Here is a 10,976-nt window from a genome sequence, read left to right as displayed (position 1 = left end):
ACAAAACCACCCTTATGCAGAATAACAAATGATCGCATTTCAAATGAATAGACGGACACTCATAACACTGTGATTCACTGTCATTTTGCACTGTTGTATTGTATTCTGCTGTTACATAGGTGCCTTCTTTGTGACATAGCGACACAGGGCCTGTGCTGGTTTCTCTAGTTCTGTTCTAAAACCTAGTGAGTTAACTTGCCTACATAGACAGCTGCCTTAATGCAGCATGCTAACTTTTAGGGTGTACATCTGGCATTGATTTGCTTAGCAATATTTGCCAATACCTCGAAACACGCCGCGACTTGGTTACAGTTGAATAGATTCAGGGGCCTGTGATTCAACTCACAAATGAGTTGGCAGCAACACCAAAATATAACACAAACGTATAATTGAACTTCGAAAATTGCGAATCCTGTATTTTCGACAAAAAAATCAAGTTGCACATGAGATCATCAGTCATCTGATGACAGCTCATCACTGGCTTGTGCAATGAGATAAACAATGACAACAGTCAAGAAAGTCTTTCAGTCTTCTGTGCAAATCTAGTGTCCTCATTAAGAAACGCATCAGAATGAGGTACTCAGTTGTTGAAACAATATACTTATACAGAAAAATAAACATAAAAGTAAAAAATACAATTCAGACTTTACTGATGAAAGCTCACTGACAAAAATCCCATGTTGCAGTGATGCACTGTATCATAGTCAGTGACTTAAAGCTTGAAAACACAATTTTTGCCCCAAATTTACAGACTGGGCAAATCAATGCTAGCTGGCCAAAGTCAGTTAAGGTGACCGATTTCACATAAAATCGTGTAGTGTACAATGACCACTGTTTTTCCTCAGTAACCAAAGTTGGCAAGTGTATAATGACTAGTGTAGGGCTGTCACTGACGATTATTTTGGTAATCAAGTAATCAGTCAATTATTCTGACGATTAAAGGAGAAGTTCACTTTCAGAACAACAACTTACAAATAATTTACTCACCTCCTAGTCATCCAAGATGTTCTTTCTATCTTCATTCATAAAGAAATTGTTTGGTTTTTTTTGAGGAAAGAATTTCAGCTTTTTTCTCCATATGACTGATATGGTGCCTGGATTTTGAACTTTCAAAATGCAGTTTAAATGTGGCTTCAAATGATCCCAAATGCGGTTGTAAACAATCCCAGCTGAGAGCAAAGGGTTTATCTAGCGTAACGATAAAAAAATAATACAATTTATACACTTTTTAATGCCAAAAGCTCATCTTGTCTTACTCTGCCTGGACTGTTTTTGTTGCGGTTTATGACAGTTAGGGTATGTCGAAAAACTCCCATCTCATGTTCTCTCTCAACTTCGAAATCGTCCTATATCGCTGTTTTACCTTTTTTTGTTAAGGGTGTTTGATCTTTGCATGTTCATTTTGCAAAGACTGGGTCGGAACTTCTGCAGCGATGTAGGGTGATTTTGAAATGATTTTTGAAGTTGAGAGAGAAAATACAATTGGAGTTTTTCGACATACCCTAACTGTCTTGAGCCAGAATACACAGAGTTCAGGGAGAGAAAGGCTTCTTTGGGTTTAAAAAGTATTTAAATTATATTTTTTAAATAAAAATAACCGATCTTTTCACTAGATAAGACCCTTTTTCCTCGGCTGGGATCGTTTACAACCGTATTTGGGATCGTTAGAAGCCGTATTTAAAGTGCATTTTGGAAGTTCAAAATTGGGGCACCATAGCACTCCATTATATGGAGAAAAATGCAGAAATGTTTTCCTCAAAAAGCATAATTTCTTTACAACTGAAGAAAGAAAGACATGAACATCTTGGATGACAAGGGGGTGAATACATTATATGTGAATCTTTGTTTTGCAAGTGGACTTCTTTAAAATCAAGTACTCAAATTGATCCAAGCAATCTTGACAGCCCTACACTAGTGTTTTTTAAATCTGTTTAGATTTTAAGTCTTAAAGTACTTTCCAGCCATTAGATGAAATCTTGTAGGTAACTAATTTGGAATGCTTTAGAATGGTTAGCATGGTGCTAACACCTCAGTACTCTAATAAGCACAAAAATACCTAGTATTTAACTAGTAAATAACTAGTTAGACTATTAATAGTTTTGCATTATTAAATGACATGTGGCTATTTATAATTATCTAAATATTTTTCTCCACTTGTCCGCCATCTTGGATGAATTTTTAATTGCAATGCAGTCTGCTTTATGGGGGGAAATATTAGATGCCTTAAAAGGTTGTCTTAGTAGGCAGCTCACAAGGTTTTGGAACAGATGTCAGTAGCATGCATTGTTCAGTTAAGTCTGAATAAATTAAAGTAGGACGGACTGACAAACATTTATTCGGCACAGGAACTAGCAAGGCCTTTCTTAAAACTAATGGTACAGCAATAGTGCTGGTGCTGCATTTTCAATTTCCATGGAAAAGTCCTCCATGCATGACTGCACATACACATTCATGCCAAATATATTATTAGTCACGCACGTCAAAACCTGTGCCACGCAAAAATCCTTTTTATTTTTCCTGCTGATGTGTCTTGTATACTCCCAAACCACTAACAGGTCAGGTTTAAGCTACCAAGCATGCACTGCTTCCTTCCATGGTTACACTGTCCTAATAGATACTTTACCAAATGTGACCCTTTAGCGGTCAAAGGTTAAAGAGCAAAACACAGGATGCCGACATTCTTGCCTATAAGAGGATTCACTGCCAAGTTGTCTTATATCATACTTTTTTTTTGTATTGACTTGAAGACCAAACAACCTGATGGATAATCAATCCAAGCATATTATCCATTTGATTTAATGTTATCAGACCAAACATTGCCTCACGCTATGGATTTTGCCAGGGTGTTGCATGTTCCAAGTCAGATTTGTACACTGTTTGTCATTTACTACAATATCAAACAAGTCATATTTCGGTACTTGCGTTAGTTTACTGGCTTAAAGCATTGAAATGTTCACAGTGGTGTCTTTATGGACGTGCCTGTATGTCTTTGTGAATTTAAAAGTGTACCAGATTCAGTCGTGTAAGTGCATGTCTGCTTATAGTTTTTGAAATCTTATCAGAGTTCTATGTAATGTGTTTCTGTGCACTGTATCCACAAGCCTGTGTGTGTGTTCATGTGTGTCTGCCGTTCACTGTACATCTGTCTCTAAATGATGATTGGTACTGTAGAATGATTGTATAGAAAAACAATTTTAAAATGTTAAATTGAAGTTTTATTAAAAAATAAAATGTAATTACAAAAAAAAATCACTTTTAGACAACTGGATTAATGAATGTCTCCTGGCCTTCAAATTTAATCAGCAGTGCTATTCACAGAAATATATTAAAATAAACACACATCTACTAATGTGACCCGAGAAGTTGAAATCACAAAGCGTATTAACATTTAAGCTTCCAAATGTCTTTCTCAACATCAAAATTTCATTTTAAAATGTAAAAAGTATTTTTCGTTCTCTTTCATTACCCACTATTTTGTAGTTCATTAAAGTAGTTTTACAATGTGACCGAAGAATTTAAAAGTACAAATATTCCAACTAATAAATAATGTAGCCCCTTAATTAATATGAGGCCATGATGCATAATAATTACAAAAGAATTAAAAAACAGTTCTGTCACTCCTTGATAGGTCATCTGCTTCTTTTGGTTTTCTGCCACTGTGCATACAAAGCTCCTCATAAACAATTCAGGCTGACAAATGTCCTAAAATGTCCTGCAAATACTAGCGCCTGAGTGAGTGGCATTATACCAAACTAAGAAGTTCACTTTGTAAACTATTTGGAGTGTTGAAAGCGCATAACAAACACATAAGCTAAGTGTGTAAACTGACGCATTCTTATGCAGCTTTCAAATGAAAAATTACCAGTCGTTGTGCTGTATAACAAGCAAACGCAGTGTTCAGTAAACACAGGTGGTTTGTAATCGCGTGTTCAAACTTCACAGATGAGGATTGTCACAAACGCCCCCTGCTGGCAGTTAGGACACATTGCTGATACATTGTTTACTGCAAATGTGCAGGACGTACTTTGTACTATTATTATATATACTGTATATATATATATATATATATAATGAAATAGTTTTTGCTATTATTATGCAGTATGCAGTTGAACATTCATCGCACTGGAACTATAAGATCAAGTCAAGTGTGTGTTTTTTTCCATTAAAAAAAAATATTAGTCATGTGTGGATGTACACTATGGTATGTACTGTAGAAAATAAATTTGCATACTATGTACAATATTTATACATCATACATAAGTTAGTAGTATGCTATTTTAAACCAAGGCTATGTCAGATGTGAGGAAAGACTCCGGTACATTGATTCCAAGACAGCTGGAAATTATAATTATCCATTACTCATTTCCTGTCTGGAAATACAGGGCAGTTTTACAGTTAATCAGATTATAATCATGTAGCATATAGTGGAGTTCAATAAAGAGGTCTTTGCAACTGTCTACTTTCATACAGGTTTGTTTGTTTCCATTACAAATTATATTATATAATTAACACAAATCACTTGATCTCTATTTTAAATCTCATATTATAGTGTGGACTCTGGTGTGTATTTTAAATTCCACTGTATATCAGACTACAAGTATTATTTTGTATCAAATACAGTTGAGGTCAAATGTTTACATACACCTTGTAAAATCTGCAAAATGTTAATCAGTTTTAGCAAAATAAGAGGGATCATACAAAATGCAAGTTATTTTTTATTTAGTACTGACCACAAGATGTATCACATAAAATATGTTTACACTAGAGAAAATAAAAGTTTAATTAATTAAAATTAATCCATTCAAAAGTTTACATACGCTTGATTTATAATACTGTGTTGTTACCTGATTGATCCAAAGCCGTTATATACTGTTAATATACTGTTAAATATACTGTTCTTCAGAAAAATCCTTAGGTCCCACAAATTCTTTGGTTTTTTAGCATTTGTGTGTATTTGAACCCTTTCCAACAATGACTGTGTGATTTCGAAATCCATCTTTTCACACTGAGGACAACTTATGCAACTACTACAATTATTACATAGGCAACTATTACAGAAGAAATCACGATGCATTAAGAGCCGGAACTTTTTGAATTTGAAATCAGAGTAAATTTAACTTATTTTGTAGTCTATATGTAAACATCTTTTATATGAAATATCTCATTAAGGTCAATACTAAATAAAAAATAACATGCATTTTGTATGATCCCTCTTATTTTGGTCAAATTAACATTTTGCAGATTCTGCAAGGTGTATGTAAACTTTTGACCTGAACTGTAGGTTTTGGTCAACACAATTTTCCTAGAATTAGAGAGGCTGATGCATAAACTTTAAAATAAATTTCAATAGCTTTCAGTGTGCCTAATAATGAATCTGAAGTGCAATGTTTACGTCATTCTTTTCTGACAGGTATTTCCATCATCTTTTGGCTTATTCCTCCATGTTCTTGCCCTTTTTGCCCACTTTCACATAAACCGTTGTGAGTACGACAGCCGTCACCAAGATCAATCCACTGGTCACCAGGTACGCTATGGGCAGGAAGTAATTCTGCCCACCAAACCAGCTCACCATGGAGATCACCAGCTCCTTCCGACCACTAAATGGCGCGACAGGAAAATCTGAATTTATTGGTCAAGGCAAAAACTACTCGTGGAAAAACAAACAAACAAAAAGAAATGAAACTGATAAATATACTGTCTGTTTACCATTCTAAAATATTTCAAAATATTTTGTGTTCTACAGAATAAAGAAAGTCATAGAGGTCTGGAATGACATGAGAGCAAATGATAACAGAATTTTCATTTTTTTGATTAACTATCCCTGGATGAACTTCCCTATCTCACATTTGTCAGCTGTTTCATAGGTTTTGTCACCAAACTGAAAGCCTGTAAGTGCTGCTGAACCGTTTCCTTTCATTTACAACCAATTCTGTTCTCCATTGAGCAAAGGATACTGTAATTTATAGAGAGGGTGTAGTTGCCGGCAGGCAGGCCTTCAGTGAAAGGCTCTCGAGCACGATTGAGAACCCCATAAAGCTTTTTGAAATTAGGGAAGGCGGCCTCTCTCATCCAAACAATCAGGTCGTCATTTATGAAGCCATTGTTGTTGGAGTTTTCGTCATCCAGCTCATAAACCGCACGCTGCCAGTATAAGGGCTGAGTCGTGCCTGAAACAAACAGAGAGACAACAGTGAGAAAAACAGACACGTATGTTCATAAACGTGTGGTGTATGATGTATAGCCTACCTTCAAAGGCTTGTTGGAGTGTGAATGTGCTGTTAGTTGGAGGGTTACGGAACTTAACGTTTTTGTCTGTGTACCAAGCGATGCCCTTCCTGTAGAGTAGAACTGGCATTTCTGACCCACCCGATGGATTATACGTCACAGATAATGAGTCTAAAAGAAATAAAAATAACATAAACAAGCATAAACAGCAAGCAAAACGGCTTGTTGGCATGGGCCTTACCATTGAACATGCTGTTGGCCACAGCACCACAGGGGGCAATGGGTAGTCCCTTTGCATCGTACTGGAATGGAGCGCAGTACGAACTCGGTGCCTACGTGAGCAATAACAACATCTTGAATGTGATAACAGCGCTACTAATGTGAAGCGTAGTGAGAGATCAAATAAAGACAGACGTTATTTTAATCACTGAGTGGGAGGGATGAGGAAAGAGCGTGAAAAAAGGAGTGCAAACAGAAGGGGAGTGAAAGAGACGTCGAGCACCTTCAGGTTGTTCTTCCTCCCCACCATCTGTGTATCATCGCGGGAGTCCATGTACCTCCGCAGGTTCTGATGAAAGTTCCTCAGACCGTAGTAAAAGAATACATCGCCCTGAGGGAGACAGCGCGCTATCAGACAAAGTACTACATCATGTTGAAAGGAAACACGCTGATGACAAATTATGAGGTTCACAAGGTTGTCTCATTTAAATTAGGCAGCACATTTTTTAATATGACTTTAATCTAGGACGTCTGCTCTTTTTTTTAATAAATCCGTGACTTAAAATCTAAAGCACAGAAACCATAGAAAATGATTGGGTAAAATTGTTTATACGAAAATTACAGTGGACATTTATTGGGCAGAATACAGCAAGTTTTTGAAGAGTTGATATATTAGATAATAAAATAATTGTTACTATAATAATAATAGTAATAATAATAATATAATATTAATGTATGTAAATCATCCTTTTAGCGGTGGTACAGACACCGGCAGAATTTTCACATATTATAAAATTTTATTTAGCTTTGCTCAGACAAGTTCCCATGTTACATGGATACAGTGGGTGATTTTGTACATTTGCCGGCTGACAAAGAAATGATCAGTCTATAATTGTAATGGGTTATTTGAACAGTGATAGACAGAATAACAAGAACAACAAATCCAGAAAAACGCATTTCAAAAACGTTATAAATTGATTTGCATTTTAATGAGTGAAGTAAGTATTTGACCCCTTTGCAAAACATGACTTAGTATTTGGTGGCAAAACCCTTGTTGGCAATCACAGAGATCCTCGCCAAGTCATTAAGGTTTTGAGGCTGATGTTTTATGGGATTAAGGTCTGGAGACTGGCTAGGCCATTCCAGGACTTTAATTTGCTTCTTCTTGAGCCACTCCTTTGTTGCCTTGGCTGTGTTTTGGGTCATTGTCATACTGGAATACCCATCCACAACCCATTTTCAATGAGGGAATGAGGTTCTTACCCAAGATTTGACGGTGCATGGCCCCGTCCATTGTCCCTTTGATGCGGTGCAGTTGTCCTGTCCCCTTAGAAAAACACATCACCAAAGCATAATGTTTCTACCTCCATGTTTGACGGTGGAGATGGTGTTCTGGGGTCACAGGCAGCATTCCTCCTCCTCCAAACACGGCGAGTTGAGTTAATGCCAAAGAGCTTGATTTTGGTCTCATCTGACCGCAACAGTTTCACCCAGTTCTCCTCTGAATCATTCAGATGTTCATTGGCAAACTTCAGACGGGCCTGTACATGTGCTTTCTTGAGCAGGGGTACCTTGCAGGATTTCAATCCTTCACAATGTAGTGTGTTACCAGTTGTTTTCTTGGTGACTATGGTCCCAGCTGCCTTGAGATCACTGATCAAGATCCTCCCACATTGTTGTGGGCTGCTTCCTCACAGTTCTCATGATCATTGAAACTCCACAAGGTGAGAACTTGCATGGAGCCCCAGACCGAGGGAGATTGACAGTTATTTTGTGTTTCTTCCATTTGCGAATAATTGTACTAACTGTTGTTACCTTCTCACCAAGCTGCCTGGTGATGGCCTTGTAGCCCATTTTAGCCTTGTGTAGGTCTGCAGTCTTGTTCCCTGACATCCTTGGACAGCTCTTCGGTCTTGGCCATGGTGGAGAGTTTGGAATCTGATTGATTGATTGCTTTGGACAGGTGTCTTTTATACAGGTAACAAACTGAGATTAGGGGCGCTCTCTTAAAAGGAGTGCTCCTAATCTCAGCTTGTTACCTGTATAAAAGACATCTTGGAGCCAGAAATCTTGCTGATCAATAGGGGATGAAATACTTGATTCACTTATTAAAATGCAAACCAATTTATAACTTTTTTGGAAATGCATTTTTCTGGATTATTTTTGTTGTTGTTGTTGTTATTCTGTCTCTCACTGTTAAAATAAACCTACCATTAAAATTATAGACTGGTAATTTCTTTGTCAGTGGGCAAACGTACAAAATCAGCAGGGGATCAATTTTTTCCCCCACTGTATGCATTCTTTACTAACTGTATGCAGTACCTTATCATATGGGAGAAATTTCCGGTTCATTAGACGCTATGGGAAATAGCGAAAAATAACAAAGTGCAGTAAATGGTAAAACTGTTTGAATTACAAACCAGTGTGTTCATAATGGTAAGACACACCAATTTGCAATATCAAGCAGCAAAAGCAGTTCTGTACAGCTAAAAATAGCTGGACACGGATCACCGGAAGCCAGACCCATAAAATTTTCAAACGGCCATGCCTGCTCTTACAGGAAAAATAAGGATATTTTTGAAAGTTATTTGTGAAATATTACTACAATTTAAAATAACTTTTTATTTTAAGATATTTAAAAAAAAAAACATATTTTGTTCCTGTAATGGCAGAACTGAATTTTCAGCATCATTACTCCAGTGTCACATGATCATATGCTTATTTGGGGCTCAGTGCTCATTTTTTCAGGATTATTTGATGTATATAAAGTTGAAAAGAACAGCATTTTTTAAATAGATCTGTTTAGTAACATCATAAATGTTTTTACTGTCACTTTTCAACAAAAAAAGTAGTGTATGTAATCATATTAGTAGGCTATGTAGTCAGACACACCGAAAAGTTTTTTGGAACATGGAAGCTGACAGTGCATTGGCAGTCTGGTACGTGGAAGCCACGGTTCCTCATAGTGAAGCAATTTCCACATGATCCAGCATTAGTGTAGTCCACCTATGCAGCAAAAAGAACAACATACAATATGAAAGTAAAATGTGATTGTGTGGAGTTGAGGCAACACATACTCCAACATGTTGACCTGTGGCCCTCAGTCATTCTACTGTAGCAGCAAGAACAACATACAATATGAATGTATAATGTGACTGTGTGGAGTTGTGGCAAAACATACTCCAACATGTTGAGCTGTGGCGCCTCAGTCATTCTATAATTCATATATGAGTCATTTTATAATTTAGGATATTTCACATCAGGAAATAACTGTAAAAACAACATGGTTTCTCAAGAAAACAACTACTGGTTTTAATTTAGGCCTACATGTCATCAGTGCTTGTCAACTAAATGCCAAGCTTAATCATTAAACACCATATATACATATACATCTAAATATGATATAATATATATAGAGAGAGAGAGAGAGAGACAGAGAGAGGTTTACCCCAAAGCTATAACATTATTGTCTCTACATATGGCTGCCCTAGCAAACAATGCTAATAACAAACAAAACAGTTGACTCAGAGTCCATTGTAATTAGTCAGCTACTTTAATTAAACAACTAAATCAAATGATTTAATAAGTTCCAATGACTTCCAATGATAAATTTTAAAATAAATGTCTTCATCAGTGTATTATTAGTAATTTTGCTTTTGACCACCAACCTCCAGGAACAATAAAACAGTAGCGAAACCAAGATGTTAAATATATCAAATTACATATGTTAGGTCAATTACAAATAAAAATAGAAAAATGAACTTGACCAACACACTAAATTCACTCTCTGATGGATTTGTGGTTTGCGTCGAGTTTGTTACCACAAGGAACACATCTTCCTGGTCTATTTCTCCACTTCCTGCTGTCTTGAAAATTGCCACATGATAAAAAAAAAAAAAAAAACATGTCTAACCTTTAATTCGTATGTGTTCTTAACAGTGATGAGGAGCCATATGCCCAGTAACAAGCACACGAGAGAGAGGATGTAGAAGGTTGGCAGCACAGTTTGTGCCGTGAGAGATGGAGACCAGGCGGGTAACCTCTGCTGTTTAAACGCTGAGTTATCCGGACGTCTCGACAGCGGCCCTGTAGCTGCCTGCTTCTTTCCCATCTCAGATTTTCTAGAACGTCACAAAAATACCAATAACACTAACTCTAATAAGCAAGCGTTTTCGTTAACTGCCACCGAAGGAAGTTTTCGCAGTTCCTAGTGTGACTGAACCTTTGAACCTGAAGGGACTGTTACTTATTAACTACAGCCACTCCACCTTATACACACACAGCGCTGTTCCCCGTCTTTAGCTCTGACTGTTAAACCTCCCCGGCGCTCCACACATTCTTTTCCATCCGAATTGAGTCTCTCCTCATTCCTGGACTCTGCTGTAATGTGTGGGAGCAGCATCTCGGTGAATGTGCGTGTGCTTGGTGCCTGAGTTTGTGTGTTGTAACAGAATATTGCAATAAGCAATACATCCTGAATAAAATATCAACTGGCTATCATGGGAGGGGCTCCTGGCGTACAAGAAAAAGAA

General features: G+C 37.0%; 1 protein-coding gene across 1 annotated transcript; it reads right to left on the bottom strand.

Annotated features, from left to right (window-relative positions):
• Nucleotides 1-3,848: 3,848 nt before the first annotated feature.
• Nucleotides 3,849-10,731, bottom strand: tmem30c (transmembrane protein 30C). The gene is made up of 7 exons (XM_051118961.1): nucleotides 10,358-10,731; nucleotides 9,337-9,450; nucleotides 6,728-6,835; nucleotides 6,467-6,557; nucleotides 6,247-6,396; nucleotides 5,955-6,167; nucleotides 3,849-5,619 (listed from the first exon to the last, which is right to left on the bottom strand). The coding sequence occupies exons 1-7, from the start codon at nucleotides 10,553-10,555 to the stop codon at nucleotides 5,432-5,434; spliced, it is 1,062 nt and encodes a 353-aa protein (XP_050974918.1). The 5' UTR covers nucleotides 10,556-10,731; the 3' UTR covers nucleotides 3,849-5,431.
• Nucleotides 10,732-10,976: the final 245 nt, after the last annotated feature.

This window comes from Labeo rohita, chromosome 9 (genome assembly GCF_022985175.1).
Source record: "Labeo rohita strain BAU-BD-2019 chromosome 9, IGBB_LRoh.1.0, whole genome shotgun sequence".
Taxonomy (NCBI): domain Eukaryota; kingdom Metazoa; phylum Chordata; class Actinopteri; order Cypriniformes; family Cyprinidae; genus Labeo; species Labeo rohita.
This window is presented reverse-complemented; position numbering and strand designations above follow the sequence as displayed.

Bases quoted from the DNA above. Each gene is read 5' to 3' on its own strand.
- tmem30c (XM_051118961.1), bottom strand. From the start codon at position 10,555: ATGGGAAAGAAGCAGGCAGCTACAGGGCCGCTGTCGAGACGTCCGGAT. The intron at 6,397-6,466 runs GTAAGGCCCATG...TATTTCTTTTAG, and splicing joins GGCCAACAGCATGTTCAATG to ACTCATTATCTGTGACGTAT. The intron at 5,620-5,954 runs GTATCCTTTGCT...CAATAAATTCAG, and splicing joins CACCCTCTCTATAAATTACA to ATTTTCCTGTCGCGCCATTT.